The sequence below is a fragment of the Centroberyx gerrardi genome, chromosome 13 (genome assembly GCF_048128805.1).
Source record: "Centroberyx gerrardi isolate f3 chromosome 13, fCenGer3.hap1.cur.20231027, whole genome shotgun sequence".
Lineage (NCBI taxonomy): Eukaryota > Metazoa > Chordata > Actinopteri > Beryciformes > Berycidae > Centroberyx > Centroberyx gerrardi.
This window is the reverse complement of record NC_136009.1, coordinates 9,777,556-9,797,382: the sequence shown is the minus strand read 5'-3', so window position 1 is coordinate 9,797,382 and position 19,827 is coordinate 9,777,556. Positions and strand designations below refer to the sequence as shown.

Genomic DNA, 19,827 nt, shown 5'->3' with positions numbered 1-19,827 from the left:
TCAGTGTTTCCCCTATCATTTTATTTTGTCAGAGTGTGAAAGCATCTGAAACAGCATTTAGACCATCATGGGACACTAAAACTCTCCACTGAAACCCATATTAATGAAATTCTTTTAGATGGGTTAGCATGAGAGAACCACTGCACCTATTCAATGGGAGGAGAAACTCTGAGCTGCATTAGGCCTTTAAATGAAGAACTATATCAGACTGGAGACCAATTACAATGCAGGGCCCATATCAACTGGTAAACAAGAATGGGAACAGATTTCCCCAACCTGCATCTATCCTGCATTAGTAGTGTGATTGAGTAACAATGCAGCAGCAGTGCAGCAACTATGTAAAAAGTGGAACTTCTACAGCAGCTACATCTACAAAGAGTGCAGTCTGGCATTCAACCTTTTGACCCTTGTGGGACACGGTAGTACTAGTGCTGTATCTCAATAAGGTGGAGAAATCCACTGCTCAATCAATTCCTGTTGGCAAAGGTTTCTGCTGATGTACTGTAGTGCTGCATCTCATCCAATTTATATGGAGGGAGATCAGTAAGCTTGATATGACAAAGTGAAAACACCCCACTAATGTAACTTCGGCTGTTGTACCTCCCTCTATTTTTCTCAGACTGTTAAATGTGTTTGTCTCCCCCGACCCTCCAGTATCGCTACGCTAAACTCATCCAGCCGTCTCAGTTTGGAGGGGAGCCGTGCAATTTTCATGGCAGGGAGGAGGAGTCCTGCACCGTCCCGGCCCGCTACACCTGTGACAACGTTCCTCTGTGTGAGGGATTCCTCTGCACCCAAACAGGTCTCTCCTACCTACGCTCATCTCCATATCATCTGCTCTCCTACACTGCACTGTAATAACGGCAGTGCACAAGATCTACTGTCCTATACTGACCCCATACAGACTGCATGCTTGTTTGCTGGATAGCAGCTGCTTGGTGAGGTCCACCAGCTCGGAGGGGTTCTTGGCTGAACCGAAGCTGTTTTGTTGGTTTTAATTCAGGCTATTAAAGATACTGTGCAACTGACGCCCAGGGCCCAGTTCCCCTGAGCATCTTGGCACTAAACTTTGCTTTGTTCCATTAGCTTAACAACAACAACAACAAGAAATTCTTTGATGGTAAGATCTGGGAAACCCTCTTGCATTATTAAGTCTCAGATTTGACAACCGTTTAGCACTAGTCAAGGGATGATGCAAGAAGAATGCAAGTCTTAAAAACAGTGTTGATATACTGCTTTTTGAGGAGAGTAGGTTATCTCTTCATTCTGGTCAAGAAACTTCAGACAGACCTAGTTTGCTCAAGAGTTTTGTTCTAAAATCAGACATCTACCATTTGCCCAAACAAATTATGGTACTTAAGCCTTTCCCAGACAAAATGATTACACTTTCACAGCCTGGATACTGTATATTTGAGAGGTTTTGAATGGTGAAGTTAAGGTAATGACTTTTTATGTTGTTTTGGAAATGAGAAATGACTAAATGCCACCCGTGTCTTTCCTTTCCTCGCAGGTCGCTGTATTCCCAGAACTCTGCAGTGTAATGGGGAAGATGACTGCGGGGACATGTCAGATGAAATCAACTGCGGGACGGTTCACAAAGCCTGCAGGCACGAGGCCGAAGAGTACTGGGGAATCGAGAACCTTGCCAAAGGGTGAGTCGCTCTCCCACTGGTCCTTAAATGATTCACTGGTCAATAAAATATAGTGGTACTACAATGATTAATCTGGAATGTGAGCATCAAATTTGGTATTTAGATATGTAAATATGTCGCTTTTCTCCAATGAATCTGCTCACTGTTGATGCTGATGGTGTGAAACATGGTTTGCTTTCTGTCCACTTTCTCCTCTCCTGTTAGAGTCAACATCTTGAACAGTAATCTGGAGGGAGTAGTGCTTGATAACAGATACTACGCCGGCGCCTGCTTGCCTCACTACATCCAGGATGTCAGATTCAGGAAGCCTTATAACCTGCAGCAGTACACTCTACAGGTGGAACCGGCCAACAGTAGACCTTGACATTTTTTGTGTGATCCGTATTGAGTTGAAGCCTCATTCCTAATCTTGCATTTTAACACATAAATTATCTTTGTTTCCAAGCCTTTGTGAATAGGACTCTTCCCTTTAATGGAAACTTTGCTTCCTCTCTATCTGCAGACGAAAGGCTCGTATGATTTCACACTGCAGTCTTTTGAGTCGTACTCTGACTACATGGACTACACCATGAAAGAGCGCACCAAAAGAACCGTTGTTTCCATTGGCTTTGCCATTCCAGGCATATTTGAATTTGGCTTCAACACCAATAACGCCAAATATACCAAGTCAGTTCAGAAGATTCGCCGCGCTTCTGGAACGGTGAGATTTGGGTTTGTTTTTTTCACTCTCCTCCCAACCACTTTACAACCTGCAGGTGCACCCACATCTCTCAAAACCAAACTTTGGTATGACATTTGGGATTACACTGCAAAAACTGACTGAGTTGTTAAGATATTTTATCTTGTATTCAGAATTATCAAACTTATTTTAGTTGTTTTTTTTGTGAAATCATCTTACTGCACCGGCAGATAATTTTACCGGTTTCAACAAATTGTACTTTTTTTTTCAGGATAATGTAACTTATTTCAGGACATTTACTTGGTAAAAGTGAAATTGTCTTAGAGAAAGTTTCTTGTTTCAAGATTTTTAGCATTGTTTTATGACATGTATCAAGTGACATTTATTGAAACCAGCAAGATTATCTGCCAGTGCAGTGCGATAATTTGACTAAAAATATCTCAAAATAAGTTTGATAGATCTGGAAACAAGTTCAAATCACGTCCAGTGATTTCTTGTTATTTCTTGCACTGTACTAAAAACCCCAAATCCATTCAAAATTTCTCCAATTTCCCACTCCAATCTTAAACTGAACCAGAAGTTGTCAGGTAGACCTCACCTGCCTCCCATTGATCTCTAGACCAACAGCTTTGTGCGGGCCAAAGCGGAGCTGGAGCTGGCCCAGTACATCCTAAAGCCAGATGATCTGATGCTGCACCCGGAGTTCCTGCAGCGCCTGCGCTCCCTGCCGCAGTCTTACGTTTACGGGGAATACCGACAGATCTACAGAGACTACGGCACCCATTACATCACAGAGGCGGCTCTCGGTGGAGACTACGAGCACACCATCATCCTGAATAAGGAGAAGCTCGAAAAGACAGGTGATATCAAAGCTCAGTTTCAACCTGCAGTGATGTGGTTCCAGTATTAAACCCTGGATGCTGTTTATAGGAGCCAAGAGGAGTGCTGCAGATATTGTGATTCCCCAACTGGGGTCCTTGGGGCAAAATAAGGACTAGATCAAGATTTCATTCACTATAAGTTAACCCAGTGTGAGAATGCCTAAGAATACATAAGAACTAATCTGATCTGAGATTCAGCCCTCCCCACTCTTATCTCTAAAGATACAGTATAGACAAACAACAAAACTCCTCGAAGATGGAGTTCCAGGGACAAAACCTTTATCATGGGGTTTGTGTCTTTGTCTAACGCATTTTGGGGACGCTTGACATGAAAAGGTTTGGGAATTCTTGCTCTGCTGTGCTCCTATTGTCCATTTTAAGCCCTAGAATGACTGCTCTTTTGAATGTGTGAATGCAGGTTTGTCATTTCCCATTAATGATTTATGTGGGAGCTGTAGTGGCAGTGATGTGATTTTACATGTCATCCGGCATAAGCCTATATTGCGAAAGATATGGTAATAATCTCTCTCTGACGTCTTTTTTTCTCTAGATTATTCTTTGGACGACTACAAGGTGTGTGTGCAGTCGGGCCTCAAGGTGGGGGCCAACATATACGGTGTCTATGTGTCAGCAGGGGTCCAGGGCGGATCCTGTGATGGTCTGCTGAATGAGATGGGAAGTGAGTTTCCATGTTTTATCGAATGCCCTCGGGATATCATTTTCCTGGCAAAATGAAACATTTAACGGATGCTGACACTCTGTCTCTCTTTCTCGCTTGCTCTCTCCAGAGGACACAGTGCAGGGCAGCATGGTGGAGGACTTCATTGCCATCGTTCGGGGCGGCAATAGTGAATCCATCACTGCGCTGGCGTCCAAGAAGCTTCCCACCCCACAGCTGATGAGGCTATGGGGCGACGCCGTGCGGTACAACCCCGACTTCATCCGCAGCACGGTGAGAGTTTCTCTGTCTTTCTGTCTCTCTCTTTCACTCGCTCACTTTTCCCTGTCTCTCTTTCCCTCACCTTTCATTCACCTTATTCCCTGTGGTCCTCTGCTACCTTTGCTCAGAACTCATTCTCCTCTATTTCTTGCCTCTCACAACCTCTCTTCCCCATAATACATAATTTTACTGTACCTCTTTTCTGTCTCTCCTTTATATCTATAGTTTTCCATTTCATGGGTGGATAATCTCCCTCTTACTCCTCTGTACCATTGATAGTATCTAGTCTTGAATCACTTTAATTTGCAGCTTTAAGTACAATGGTGCACAAGGAACCCGACCTGATTTGACCTGATTATTTGGTGCTGACACATTGCAAGAGAGTTGGAAACAGCATTGGCATAATCACAGGTGTGCAAAGTACAGCTAGGTTGATCAACAGCAGGTTGGAGAATAAACAGCAAAAGATGCCCAAACAGCAACTGTGCCAAATACAACTAGGTTGATAGATAGCCTGAGAGGCTGAAAAGCTGCAGCATGGCATAGGAAAGGATTCTGCACTTTTGGGGCAATCCAATTGGTTCTACAGGGGCAGACAAGACCAAGTGATTCAATCAACTTCAAATAGTAATATTGACTCTATGTATCTTTCTGATTAGACGCGGCCGCTGTATGAGCTGGTGACCTCCAGAGACTTTACCAATGGCATCAACCTGAAGAGGAACCTGAAGAGAGCCCTGTCAGAGTACCTGGAGGAGGCCAGCTCATGCCGATGTGCCCCCTGCCACAACAACGGAGTGGCCGTCCTGAAGGGTACAGCACCTCGTACCTCAGAGGATTTCATGTTTTTTGTCCAACCATCCATCAGAGTGAGAGTGTCTTAAAATTCAGTGGGCTGGGAGTTCTTGCTCCAAAATAGAAAGTATGTGCCAGAAAGTGAGTTTTGATGATGATGATGATGATGATGATGATGATGATGATGATGATGATGGAATATCTTCTTCCCCTTCAACAGGCACCAGGTGTGACTGTGTGTGTCCCATTGGCTACAGTGGGCGGGGCTGTGAGATCACTCAGAGGAAAAAAGGTTAGCACTTGAGAGCCACAAAAATACAAAACACTACTACAACATAACTTTTTAATCTAACCTCTTTGTCCGTTTATTCTATTTCATTGTTTCACTCTTGGTTTGATTTTACTGTTTCACATTATCATTCTTCCACATTCTGCTCTCCATTTAAATGACCTTACCTACTGTTGTTTCCCTTATGCACTGTACAGTACTTTGGGAAGTTTTACATGAATAACCCTTATTGTATGTATTATTTATTCTATTTTTGTGGACTAATGAATGATTTGACCCTTGACCCTACCAGATATAGCCATTGAAGGCAGTTGGAGCTGCTGGGGTGCGTGGTCATCCTGCAGCGGAGGAACGATGAGGAGAAGTCGCCAGTGTAACAACCCTGCACCCAGTAATGGAGGCATGACCTGCAGAGGACTGCAGGAAGAGTCTACTGCATGCTTTTAAAATCTGTTCTACATTTCTGATGTCAACCTGGGCATAAAGCTGTAACAAAACTGCCTCACAAATAGAAGACAAGTCTGTGATGAGTTTGACTTCCCAGTGGGGAGTGATTGAAATATGATTAATATTTACAAATGTAAACAATACCAGACTATATCATGGGCTATCTTCAATAAATATTTTATACATGATGGCAAAACCATGTGTGCTGTTCTCTGGGTATGTTGTTTTTTTTACTGTGCAGCTGTAGCAATAGGTTTAACTAGGTTTGCCCCTGAGCACTGACCTGGATTCAGCTTCTCCTACCCAAACATTAACCTTCACATCAGAGGGAATTCACAAAAATTGCCCTACTTAAGCATCTAAAGATAACTTCATTTAACTTTGTGCTTAAGAAACATTGCTTAGGTAGTAAAACATCAACACACACATTAAATAATTCTGCACAAAGCAAATTTATTCCAACCCTGTCCTATATGTCATACATTATGACCTGGTATAGACATATAGCATATACAGTATATTTCATTTTATTTTTGAGAGCTACAACATTTACAAAGGAATAGTTCAAAAGTGTTTTTATTGGTTTAAAAAAAAAGATAAGGATTAGGTTAGCTGTTCTGAGATCAGTTTTGCAACAATTTCCCCACAAGTGACTTAGGTTAGCTCTGATCCTCAGTTAGCACTCAAGAGCATCTTCACGCTGGTCTGTGACAGAGACTTCACTTCAGCAGCGCTGGGTCTGAGAGGAGGAGCCCAGGCAGGTGGCTCCGCCCCCATCAGGTGGCGGGTTGTTACAGGTTCTTGTCCGAGTCTTCCTCCCCGACTGACAGGGCGACCATGCCGCCCAGCAGGACCATGACCCATCCGTCTTGGTATCTGTTAAGTGAGAAGAGGTGATTTTAAGCCCATGACACTAGATAATTCTTATTCCTACCTATTCCTTCCTATTCCTATTCCTATTCCTACCCTAAATAACCAAAAGGTTTTGATTCAGTAAATGTGTGCATATCGTCAGAACTATCACATCCTAATTCCAACATGACAGAGGCAAATAGACACAGCAAGATAGCCAGCTGAAATAATCTACTTCAATCACCCTGTCAGTCAGCAAAGGGAGAATCCTCCTTATCCAAGGGAGATATTTAGGCTTCTAGGTCTTAAGCAGGAAAATGCTGCCACAGCTTTACTAAAGGTTTAAGTCTATATTACTTGCCATTAAATCCTGTGCATGTGCCATTGACAAAATAACTCAAACACTGATCAAGGTTTAAGTGAGTCAACCAAACTATACATAATACACAACTTCCTGTGCACTTATGCCTAAGGTGTTGGTTGCTATGCACCTCTCACCTCTCCTGGCTTTGGACGAACTATGGATGAATTTGCTATTAGCAACTGGCTAAAAGCATTGCATAGCAAAGTGTTATATCCTATACACTGTGAACAGATTACATTCAACATTTCACCTCTTCTAGTCTCTTCGCAGGCCTGTCCCAGGTAGCCTGCCTTGCAGAGGCAGTGACAGGAGGTCCCGATGAGGGCAGGGATCCCGTTGTGCCTGCAGGGAGCACAGCGGCAGGAGTTGAATTCCAGCAGATACTCGTCCCAGGCCCTCCGCAAGTTGGCCAGTCTGTCACCGACGTGGTCAGCGGCCGTGCTGAGACGCACTAGCTCATAGATGGGCATGGTCTGGGTCATGGGAGAAGAGGGAGAGAGACAGGAATGGGGAGAGAAGAATGGTAGATGGCACACAGAGAGATTGGACAAGAGAGGTGGGAGGTCATCATGACAATTTAGGATGAGGAATTTACCATGACAGCTGTTTTTATTTTTCTTCCATTTAAAAGGCATGCTATCAGTGGTTTCATATCAAATCGTGTAAAATGACAAATTCTCTCAATAATATGTCACCTCATACTCGATGAGTGTTGGGTTGTATTTGAGGGTTGCTCCCCATCTCTTGTAGGTGTTCGGGTCCCTGATAGCCAACAGCCCACTGCTGCTCTCTGTGACGCCCCCCTTCACTAGAGTGATGACGTCCTCGATAAAACTGGCTTCAGAGTTTTGATCTACATTTCAACAAAAAAAAAAAAATCATGTTTACTATAATATTTCCACTGACACTTCATAATAACAATCCTTAATATCATCTGTCAGCTGAACATAAATTACAGATTGATAGGGGTTTAAAAAAGGCTTGTTGATAAACTAGAAAATAATTTAGTTATTTGCAAAAAAACTGCAAATTAACTACTATCTCTCGTTACACAGTAATATTCAGTTTTGTTGTTTTCTGTGGCCTAGTCTGCTGAATCACATTCTAATAGATTTGCGATGTCTCACCTTGAGCATATTGTCCATGTTTCCAACATTTTTTTCCACGCAGTTTGAAATCTGCTGATGCCTGCTCACTAAGAGGCATGCTTAAACCAAAGGAGCCACCAATGCATCTACCAACTTCTTCACCTTCAAGTGCTGTAAAAGTTAGACACAACAAGAAACTTATTCACAAGTAGGGACATGTAATATAGATGCACTGTATCACATAGCACTTCTGGACACAACACCATAAAACAGAATGTGTTTACAGGAAACAAAAGTAAAACGCACAAGTGATTGTACTGATTAAAAAAACTAGAAAGCCCACAGTACTAGATTTTGCCATGGAGGTTTTGTTGACCACCACGATGTATTCCAGGGTGCCTCCCATAGTTCCTTCAGTGACGTAGTGGGTGCCAAACGTGTTGAGGAAACGGGAGTACCTCCCAAAGTCATACTGCTCTGGGAGCTCCATGAGTGACATGTACATATCTTCATGAAGCATCAACTTATCACTCCTCATCTTGAACTGGGCCGTTTGCACTTTGGACCGAAGCCTAACGAAGCCCACGTCCTGAGGACAAAAGACAACAAACACAGCTGAAGTAGAGAGTATACTGTTAAAAACATGCCAAAAAAGTACGAAAGAAAATTGATTGTTGAACAGTACTTATTAACATCATGAATAGCATATCTGACCTGTATGTATCTATCAAGAAATACACTTTACCTGGCCTTTATGTTGTGTTATGTTTGTGAGAAACTTGGATTCCACACTTGCACTCAGCCCCGCTTCCACATAATAGATCCCAACCGTGAAACCGGAATTGGAAGAACCCTCGGTTTTCCTTGCGTTCAACAGGTTCACCATGTCCTCATAGTATTCACTAGAGCCCTCAGAAGTAGCTTGAGCCTGCAACAGTTCAAAGCGTCTGTCAAAATGTCTTAGTTCCAACAGCCCATTTAATAAGCTGCATAAAGAAACTGATAAAACACGATTTTACAATACCATAAAATGGTAGGTATGGTAGTTGTAAGGTTTTCGGTAGTTCTTCTCGTCTTCGTTGTAGTGCAGGTTCTCACAGAATGAGTCATAGATGAATTTCCTCCAATCGCCATTATAGACATATTCACACTGTCCTCCAAAGTACTTTGGGTCAAGAACCTGATCCACAAAGTCTCCAGTCAAGACATTGTAGCTAGGCAAAGCAAAACAATTCAAATGAGTCATTAAGTCAAGGCATGAAGATGACTAAATGAGATGTCAGGCCAAGTCAATAATGGCGTGGGCTTACTAGTGAAATGATATATCAACATTACACTGCATTCCCAAGACTCCAAAGTAAATTGCTGACCTAGGAATAGCCTAATCTTCCCTCTCAAATGCTAATTTTCCTCATTCTGAGTAAATTGGATTGGATCTCCGATCAATTGCTGCTGGTAAGAAAATTATCTTAGAATTGGCGTTTGCCTTTATTGTGCCTTTTGATTGCTTCATCTTATGTGGATGTGTTGATGACGGATGCTCTTATGGACTGTATTGATTCATACTGTTGTACTCTTAATGCACGGCTTTGCATTGCCTTTTAGCCTTTGGCTCTCACTGGCTGCCACTTCACGAGGGCCATAAAGTCAGCACAGTAAAGTGATGTAATAGCAGTGCAGCATTTACCCCTGAGTGCCGCGCTCAGCACCAGGAATGGGCATGAGGGTGGAACACTTGTCGTCTCTGGAGGTGACCTGTTCACAGTCGTCCTCATCAGAATAATCTTCACAGTCTGACTCTCCATTACAGCGAAGAGACTGACTGATGCAGCGTCCTGGAAGGACAGAGAAACAGCCACACACACAGAGACACACACATTTACATACACACATGCAGATGCACACACACTAACAGACACACAACCTTTCTTACACATCTTAAAGAGAATGTATGGCCCGAGGGCTTGTTGCTGGTGGGACTTGCCTGTTTCTTTGCAGGTGAATCTCTCTCCACAGTAATCTGGCACCAGACACTCCGTGGTTGCTGTTGGACATGCCAGCTTGTGCCAGAGTTCCTCAATACACTCTGACCCACCAAACTGAGAAGGCCGCTCCATGTATCGGAAACTGAACTAAGATGGATGGGGTGAAAAAATGATCAGGTCAAATCACTAAACAAAATGAGTGTGCCCATGCTACAAAGAGATTAGAAGCAGAGCACACATCACTGCATGGTATAATATTCATGTTAATGGTAGTTTAAGATTCCATTTAAGTGGCTATGTATTGATGAGAACCAAATAACATCACATGCAGTGTCTACAAGTGGTCCCTAGCATCATAAATGGGTTGTGTATAGTGTAGAATTTGGCCAGTGGGTTAAAATTCAAATGCTAAAATGTCAGTAAAGCCCCCTTTTCATTGAACTGCTTAGAGCAGGAGTGCTGATCTAGAGAATCATTACTCCCTTTGGACCCATTGATAATCTCATCCATAATGAACTAAACACAAACAACTCTCCAGTTTCAAAAGCAGCATTTGTTGATGAGATTTCTGGTTTCTACCCTGTCAGGTCAATCTGTCTATATCACCCTGCTGTACAAACCATTCATAAAAACAAAAAGGGTTTTTTTTTATCAAGGTTTTCATTCGACAGCAGCGAATGAGTAATTTGTATACAGAAAAAATAACTCAGGTGGTTAACATTACCTTTTTGTCTGTGCAGGAGTCACAAGGACTCCAAGGTGACCAACTCCTCAGCTTACAGTTGATGGGTGTTGGTCTGTTTACAGCTCTGGCCCTCCTTGTAGCAGGCATTGGCCCACTGACCAAAAAATACCTATATCATTATAATTCCAGTTCAAACAGCCATGGCGCATGTACTGAATCAATGTTATCTATAGCAAATGTAAAAGGTGGTGTATATAACGGAGGAAATACGGCACCTGTTTTCAGCTGTGCTCCATGCCTTCCTGGATGCATTCACAATAGTGCAAGAGTTGAAAAGCAGATGCAAGGTCCATAAGCCCAAGAGTATAGGAGTTAAGCTACCCATATTGAAGATGACTATAACTCTTCCTGAAGATTAAAATGTCACATCAGAAAACATACAGAGTGACTGTTGTCATCCTGAAGGGACTTCTACCAATGCAATCAGACCAACTACAGTGAATGATTGATCAAGAGTAAACACATGCTCTTACAACAGTTGGGAAAGTTATTTCTCGTAATGATCTAGCCCCCCCCTCACACTATCCCACCACACACACACACACACACACACACACACACACACACACACACACACACACACAAACATACATATATTATGAATGTACAACAGGAAAAGGCATCCCCATAATAAAACACACACTTCCTCCCTCATAGTAAGTTTGCAGTGGGCTGATCAATATTGGTCAATCAGAAAACACATTCCAGTCCACAAAGACACCCCCCCACCACTCACACACACACACACACACACACACGCACGCACGCACGCACGCACACACACACACACACACACACACACACACACACACACACACACACACACACACACATTAATGTAAAATCAGAAATCGAAAAATACTATTCGGCTTCCTATTGGTCAATCACATAAACACGAACGCGCACGTACCACACCACGCGCAGCACGCAGGTGCGTGGCACGGCGGCAGGTTTCAATTGTTTGTATTAGCAGCTAAACAAGGGGTCGGCTTGATTAATCTGGCAAAAGTTAACGGACATTTAGTCAATAACGTCGTCGTTATGGTTTATCGAAGTTGAGGCCGCTTTTCAAATGCGCAAACCAGCGAAAATTGAATGTCAGTGGATGAAAAAAAGCGAGCCACAATGGAAGAGGTAACGTTTAAAGATTTGTCCGAGTAGTTTAGGGTTGGAAGCAATATAACCCTGAATCCAGACAGCCTTTTTGCCGTGTCCTGTTTATAGCCTACAATGTGGTTTAGAATTGTTTTATTTGTTTATACCACAAACGTTTATGGCTTGGAGGTATCACCCTTCCAAGTGAAATAGAAACAATAATTTGTGTCTCCCCAAATTAACCAGCTTAAGTAAAATGTCTTATTTTCTCCTGTCTGAATAATTACTATTTGCATTGGTCTGTCGATTGATGGCTAATGATTCATTAAAGGAGGGACCAATCAACTTCAAAGCTCTGAGGGCCAAGTTTCAGGAGGAGGCCATCCTGGCTCAAGCCAAAACCAATCGACCAGCTGTTGCTGAAAAGCCCAAATACCTCCCTCTTCCTGGAGGCCACTGCAGCTCTGTGGTTAGCGGCATTAACATTGCAGTAGAAAACAAATCACCAGTAGTTCCCCGGGTCATCTTCAGAGATGGGTTGCGGGCATGTGAGGGCAAGCGTCCAATTTCCTTTCCACCACAGCCTCAGCAAGCCTCCCCACCATCCCAGCTCGGCGGTGGGGAGGGCACGACAAAGCAGTCCCTCAGAGACAGACACATGCCTTTGGTGCTTCCAGTTCTGCCTGTAAAAGAACAGAGGACAGAACCACCAGCCACCAAAGAGCACAAACTGGAACCAGAGCCTCTGAAAGAAGTCCTGCCACAAACCAAAATCAAGAAGAAGGGCTTGCTGCTTCCCTTCAAGTCAACCAAAGCGTCAAAGGTCAGTGCGGAAAGTAAAGAAGAGCCCACGTATGCTGATTTGACCACCAGACCTGCCAGCGCTCCTGGGGAGTTGTCCTCTATGGAGAGACAGAGGATGGAAGATGGGGTTTCCCTCCAAGGAGACCATTCATCCACGGAGTGCCCCCCCTCCAGCCCAGATATCCCCATCACCCCTCCTTCCGCAGAGACAAGCGGGGACTCCGACAACCGAATTATTAGCACCTTGGAGAGAGCCAAGAAGAAGTTCTCACGCCGGCAGTTGCTGATCTACGCCAAACCGAAGAGTTTGCGTTCCCCTGATAACAGCTCCACAGACAAGGTGGTCTCTTCATCTCCAAAGGATGTTGAAAGCATGGGGGCTGATGTCCCCGTGCCCCCGCCAGTCTGTCTTCCACACCTGGTGTGTATATCGGCCCGTCCCTTCTTCAAACCCAATGGCTCTGCACGCACTCGTATTAAGGGTACGTTGTTTATTTCTTCCCATAAACCTTTGCAAAAGATCATCATGAATTCCAAATGAATGAATTATGATTTTTGGCAGTGCATGCGTTTGTGTAAACCTCTAATGTTAAGAAGCATTACTTGTGCAGTTGCTCTATTATTTTTTTTCCCCAATGCCTAGAGTCTGCAATGGATCAACATTTTTGCAGGGATAAAGTTGAACTTCCCTCTGTGAAGCCTGGTGAGCCTCTTCCACCTTCTGCTCCTCCCAAGAAGCCTCTACCTGACCTGAGGTCACTGGGGCCTTTGCCAGTAAAGCCTCCCAGACCTCCTTGGGTAGATCTCAGCTGTTACCATCCAACCACAGTCCAGGGTATGTTAACTTGCTTTCATTTTTTTCCCCTTCCCTTTTCTTTTCCATTTGCCTAGCTTTGCTTTTTTTCACTTTTGCTTTTCCCCTTTTGTGGCCACAGGCTGAAGAATATTTTTCTGTGGGCAGACAAATTTTATATTTATTTTACTTGGATATCAATGACTGTGTATTATATGTACTGCAGTTTAGATTATACTTATTTGTGGGGTTGAACATCTGTTCAAGTACTGATTTTGGTTTCTTATTGCAGAGGTGTCACCAGGCCGTAGCCATGCACCAAGTGAAGAGCCAGAGTCCGAGCAACCGTCCATCTCCAACTCTGTACTGGATGCTCCAGTGTTTCCGGACTTTGAGAATTCAGTGATGGAAACTGCAGAGGGTGAAGCTATTGATATTGCTGCCCTGGAACTGGAGGCTTTAGACTTTGTCAACTTTGAACTTCCTGCGCAGGCTGACTTCGGGGTCTCAGATTTTGAAGACACACAACCTGAATTACCAGTGTGTGAGCCTGTGGAACCTGCTAGCTTTAGCTTGAACCTCGGCAGTCACGACTTAATATTCCCAGATCCAGCCGGCCTCCCTGACCCACTAAACCTATCAGAGCTCCCAGAGCCAGTGGCTCCAGAGCTTTGGTCTCAGAGTGAGGAGGTGATTGTAGCTCCTCTTCCTGAGCCTCAAGCTGATGAGACTGATGTGGGGGCTGCTGAGCCCCACTCCGTCACAGAGGAAACAGACCTTGGTAACCACGCAGCACTGAATGAGGGGATTCAACCACAGCCAAGGTGAGATGCCTCAAATTCAATGTCAGAGTGAATAAAGAATGTCAAATTATTATTTTCCTCACTGCTCCCAGTTTAAGTTTTAATTTTGTAGTAACTGGAATCACAGTTTGCCCCAGTTTCATCAGTCAAAACGTCCAGCTATGAGAGATTTAACTGTTTTGCTCCCCTCTAGTGTCCATCACCAGGACAGTTCCTACGAAGCATGTGAAAATGTCTATGAGGATGTTGAGAACATCAACAAACTCATCTTTGGCCAGAACTCACGTAAACGTAAAGGTGGCCTAAAGAGTAAGAATGATTGCTTAATACAGTGTTTTCTCTCAAAATTAGAGCTCTTACAGACTCTGTCACCCATTTAAACATTTAACTCCCTTCTTAACCATTTCTTACAGATCCATATGTTGACAACCACCCAGCGGTAACTTTCATTTTTAAACCTTATTGAGTATCTGATTATCTATACTATCTTAGTGAGTATTAAGAGAACAATTATGTTTATGATCTGTGAACCATTCTGCACAATGAACAAACTATGTGCTTCCAACCTCCACTCTGGTTAACAATCATCTGAAAAATTTTCTTTGTGTTTATTTCAAGAGGGAGGAGGCGCGTCTTAACATATGGCCTCGGAATCCATGGTATGTCAGTTTTCAAAGATAGAAGTCCTGCATTTTATCATTGACATGATTTTTGCCAGATGGTGGGCAGCCGATGATTTGATTTGCTGTGGTTACTAAATTGCAGGGGCAGTATATCAGGAGAACATGGTCATTCGACCCATACTCATGTCCACAGGTATGTTCAACATCTCACCTCGCTCCTTGTTTTGGTAAAAATGAGACGGCCAAATTAACCCTTTATTTGTGGCCTTTGTTTTGACATTGAATATGTTTTTTGTGATTTATATAAGTTTTCTTTGTTAGTATATGGTTCCATTTATATTTCAGGTGATATGTTTAATCTTTATGAAAAATTAGTTTTTCTGGCACTGAACATTCCATCTTGTTTTATGCCAAAGCCCTGACAACGCTGACTACAAAGAACAGAAAAAGAGGGAGAAGCAACGGCTGGAGAAGGAGAAAAAGGAGCAAAAGGAAAGGGAGAAGAAGGAAAATGAAATGAGAAAGAAGTTCAAAGTAAGTTGGACAATTGCATTACATCATTATTTCCTGACTTGTTTTTTTCTGGTCAGCTTTTGAAAGGCTCATAGGTCAGTTGTGCTTAAATTCAAAGATCACTTCAGCTTATTGAGCCATTGATTGACTTGATAGAAAGTTGCTTGCATCACATGTCATCTTCAAAGCTAAATGATTAACATTTTTCCTAACCATAGTCCATGTTGGTTGAGTAAGACAATGAATCCCTACCAGCTCCAGAGTGCTGTTCTATAGGTGATCCTGACCTTTGACCTCCCTGTGGAGGGGGGCAAGTAAAAAGATGATGTCCCCTTAGGGATCAATATCACAGTGTATCACAGTATCACAATGGGACTCAGTTTCCCATCCCACTCCACAGGCAGGATAAGGCACACGAATGCAAATGCACCATGTAATAAAAACTATTTTAATTATCTAGCCAAGGTCAACTGGAAATATTAGTTCTGGTCCTCAATATCTTGCACATTTGCCATTTTGTAAAAGCAATAAGCCACTTGAGGCTGTGATTTACAGTCACGGCTCCGCTTTGCGTTGTGCCTGAACGACGCCTCTTAGCTATAAACCACGGCCTCCCATGGCTCATTGCTCAGGTTTGACTCTGTAGGTGACTGGCGAGGAAGAGCCCATGTACCACGCCAAGGTGATGGTGGCCAGCAAAGTCCGCAAGAACGACCTGCCTGTGAAGAGCGGGGACACGGTCGGCATCATCCGCACCACCAACTGCCCCAAAGGCAAATGGTTGGCCCGAGACGCAAACCACAAGTGTGAGTTTAGTCCTGTTGGTGTTTTAACATGAAACTTGGAGGCTGATTCTGTTTATTTTCGTGGGATATCAGTTTGCCCATGGAAGAGTAGGTCATTGATGAACCTGGAGAAACTGAAATGTGTGGTTCAGTTAGGAACACTCGTCATGAAGTTAAAGCCATTATTGTATAATACACAGTTGTATTTGGCAGTACAGGTCCTACTCTCTAGAACAGAACCCGGCAGATACATATCATTGAGATATGGAATATTCATAATTTCAAGAGACAAGCCTACAGAAACATACCATCACAAGTATACTGATTTAATAAGGAACCAGAGCAGGAGGAGTCTGGGGAGGTGGAGGCAGAAAGCAGCACAACCAGTCAACAGCAGTGTTTGGCAGGTACAAACTGCATGAGGAGCTGACAGGTAAACGGACGGCCTTGTTTGAAGTGCCGAACATAATTGACGTTTGTTTGGATCAGCTGATGTGGCTCACATGACTTGGGCGTCCTGCCTTGAACAAACGTGAAGCTTCATTTTGTTCTCTGGCCATCTGAACATCACATGAAATTAACAGAAATTATCCTTTAACACGAGTGTCTTTTCCACTCTGCTGTTTATTTTGTCACATTTACACCATAGTTTTGTTAGCTTTTCTGTGTTTTTAACGAACTGATCTATCCTGGCTTTTGTAGATGGATATATTTCAGTGATGAATGTGGAGCTAAATATCAAGGAGATGCTGGAACTCGGCAAGAAGGCCCAAGCAGCTGGGAGAGGAGGCAACGTGGAGGGTGATACCATCAGCATCGGCAGCAGGTACTGGGTATCTCACTAATAAAATTCTTTGATTTCTCAATAAAAAAGATTTGTAACCACCCCCTTGGTTTCTAATCTATCACTGTTTATCACCAACAATCATTCATCTGCACCTGTCTTTTATGTTTTGCAGATCCTCTAACCATCTTATACTAACAAGCAGCTGTAAGTGTTAAGTTTTTCACCAAGAATTTAAGGAATATGCTGAATTTTTAGTAAATAAGCTCTATGGTCAACTCATTGTTGTGTAACAAGGACACTGGTTGTAGTTTCACCTCTGTATCCAACATTAACTTTGCTACGTACTTGCTTTTTATCATCTCAAAAAGCATTGTAGCCTAGTAAATACAGAACATACAAAAGTGAAACCGGTTGACATGATTTATGGACTTATTGACTGACGGAGCACAGAGGCACGTTTGAAATCAGCCTGTACAGTCACACAACAGAAGGGGTTGTGTGCATAACTTAAATAATCCTCATCGGCTGGCTTGACAGACGCGTGCTATTTTATGATTGCGAAGGAATGTGTAAACTGAGGGTTTTGTCTCTTATCCGGCCAAATCTCTATCATCAGCATGCTTAATCAAATAATTGTGTTTTTCCTCAGTCACAGATGACAGCGAGGAGTGGGCCTGTGAGGATGAGACCCTCTCTCCCTCCACCGAGAGCCAGTAAGATTGACAAAATCACTGCCCTCAGTCTTGGCGATCAATGGCTTAATGTTGTTGTTAGATGAGTGTTGTTCCCAAGATGGATAAGATAAGATAAGATAAGATAGCACTTTATTAATCCCCTTGAGGAAATTCAGGATGTCAAGAGGAATGACAAAAGCCATTAACTAGATGGGAATATTTTTAGTTCATTCACTACATTCCTTTAGATCTCCCTTCTGAAAGATGTTATTGGATTTGTGTGGCAGTATATGTAATTATTTTGTTTCTCTTCATACTATACAGTAGCTTTCACCAGCGGACTGTCTCAATGCCCGAGATGTGTGAGTACATTTTACATCCAGGCCTTTTGAAGTGAAAACATAAGATGTTTTTTTCAGGCTTCTGGTTCAAAGAGAGTTGCAGGCTCTGCCTGTGGTGATTTTATGTTACCCATTGACATATGGCAGACCATAACATGCCTTTGATGTCCACCTTAACATGCCTCCTGCCTACTCCCTCCCTCTTCTGCCCTTATGTAACTCACCTATCCCTCTCCACCCACCTCTGTCCCTCTTGTGTTCCCCTTCACAGCGTGTGGCCATGCCAGTGCCCAGCACACTCTTAGTGATGCCAACCTGGAGGACTTGCACACACAGTAAGTCTCAAGCACACAGGCATTAAAGTCGATCGCTTGGCATCTTCCTTTTGCTTGCACACATGTACATTAACTTCGCTGCATGCACCTCTGAAGTATGATGGCTAGTGTGTACATATTCTGATGCTGTATGTACATATTTTTTTACATTTCATGTAGCTGATAGTAATTTAGTAACTTAAATGTGCACCAACTGTAGAAAAATAGTTTTGTGAATCATCATGAGCCTAATATGGAAGACTGTAAACAAGGGAAAACAATGCTGTTAGTTGAACAAACAGATTATTGTTCAGCCTCAGGTTGGTGATATATAGGCAATTTTGGAGGTATGTGGGCACTGGTCCCAGCAACAGACAAACAACAATCTTTTCAAAGGTTTCTTGGCAATTAGATGTCAATACGTAATTAAATCAACAATACTAAGGCCACTCCTTGGGCTTTGTTCCCCATTGTAGTTACACTCCTGTGTATCACTGCCTTTACGTACAGTAGGTCTTTGTATTCCTTTTGGAACAGAGGCCATTGATTCATAGTTACTTGTCCCAAACCTTTAGGACCAGACATGAAGCCCTGCAGAAACTAGCCATCTTCTTTCAGCACAGCAAAGATGAATTCAGTGACGTCACTGACAACGGAGAGGCGACCCCCACAAAGTACAGTATTCCCTTGTCCTTAACCTCAACCATTACTTCATCCAACGTTATCTCATTTGACTCCACTAATGTTGTCCTGCTCATAATCTATAATCAATTGTTAAATGAATGGCGTTCCGAATTGAAAACTTTGTCTCCCTTTTATCCATTCTGTCCTGTGTGAAGTGCCGAGCCGCCAGGTAAGTCTGCAGACTTTTTCCACGACTCCACTTGTTGTCACCACTCATGCCACTCTCACTGATTATGGTGAAGCTGAGAGGAGATTACTCACTACGCACTTTAAGGACATTTAAGGACTCTCGCCGTTGAGTCTTTGAGTGTGATGGAAAATAACTTGTGGGGAACTTGCATCTGATTCCTGTAACACCCAGTCACCTTGTCGCGTTGGACAGACTGCAGAGACGACTGTTTAGCGTTAAAGTGACACTCGCATCTGCTCATCTCTCTCCAGGCTTCTTGTGTGCCGTTGAGGAGCCGCCGTATCCGTAAGTGTTGACAGCGTGTATCTCGTCAGCATCTGAGGCTTCACTCTGACTGATCTTTATTTGTATTGGAACAGTCTCGCTCATATTTTTAGATATCTAGAGAGCACACCGAGTACTTTGAATTCTTTGGCAGTCTTGTCTCCTGCGCTGTGGTGAGGACTCACTGTAGGCTTATTGTTTTCTGCGACAGTGACCAGGAAGTTGACTTCACAGACTTGGAACTCTTTCCTCCCCCGCCCCTATACGCTGACACCTTCTGATTGCTACATCAGCTAATGCAGGGAGTGCCAGTGTGAGAAACCTAAAACCTTGTGGACATTTGATACCATGTAAGTGTGCTTGCAATGAATACCCATCAGCCGTGTATTTGAAATCCTTTGTTTTTGCCTCTACAGTGGAGTAACCGAAGGCATCACCAA

At 43.2% G+C, this 19,827-nt stretch overlaps 2 protein-coding genes across 2 annotated transcripts in view; one reads left to right on the top strand and one right to left on the bottom strand.

The window, feature by feature from the left end:
• c8b (complement component 8, beta polypeptide) overlaps positions 1 to 5,683 on the top strand; it is a 30,052-nt gene extending 24,369 nt beyond the window's left edge. Inside the window, exons 16-25 of the mRNA XM_071918642.2 lie at positions 655 to 802; positions 1,511 to 1,652; positions 1,857 to 1,989; positions 2,155 to 2,352; positions 2,951 to 3,191; positions 3,763 to 3,891; positions 4,001 to 4,164; positions 4,812 to 4,965; positions 5,168 to 5,239; positions 5,529 to 5,683. Coding sequence (XP_071774743.1) covers positions 655 to 802; positions 1,511 to 1,652; positions 1,857 to 1,989; positions 2,155 to 2,352; positions 2,951 to 3,191; positions 3,763 to 3,891; positions 4,001 to 4,164; positions 4,812 to 4,965; positions 5,168 to 5,239; positions 5,529 to 5,683 — 1,536 coding nt within the window. The remainder of the gene's footprint in view (positions 1 to 654; positions 803 to 1,510; positions 1,653 to 1,856; positions 1,990 to 2,154; positions 2,353 to 2,950; positions 3,192 to 3,762; positions 3,892 to 4,000; positions 4,165 to 4,811; positions 4,966 to 5,167; positions 5,240 to 5,528) is intronic.
• A 724-nt stretch (positions 5,684 to 6,407) lies between these two features.
• Positions 6,408 to 11,042, bottom strand: c8a (complement component 8, alpha polypeptide). Its single transcript, XM_071918643.2, has 11 exons — positions 10,933 to 11,042; positions 10,697 to 10,790; positions 9,972 to 10,119; positions 9,675 to 9,822; positions 9,012 to 9,201; positions 8,733 to 8,915; positions 8,336 to 8,576; positions 8,027 to 8,158; positions 7,595 to 7,752; positions 7,150 to 7,372; positions 6,408 to 6,559 (listed from the first exon to the last, which is right to left on the bottom strand). The coding sequence occupies exons 1-11, from the start codon at positions 11,040 to 11,042 to the stop codon at positions 6,408 to 6,410; spliced, it is 1,779 nt and encodes a 592-aa protein (XP_071774744.1).
• Positions 11,043 to 19,827: the final 8,785 nt, after the last annotated feature.

Coding starts and splice junctions, on each gene's coding strand:
- c8a (XM_071918643.2), bottom strand. CDS start 11,042: ATGGGTAGCTTAACTCCTATACTCTTGGGCTTATGGACCTTGCATCTG. Junction 10,791..10,932: donor TGGAGCACAGCTGAAAACAG/GTGCCGTATTTC, acceptor GCCTGCTACAAG/GAGGGCCAGAGCTGTAAACA. Junction 10,120..10,696: donor ACTCCTGCACAGACAAAAAG/GTAATGTTAACC, acceptor CATCCATCTTAG/TTCAGTTTCCGATACATGGA.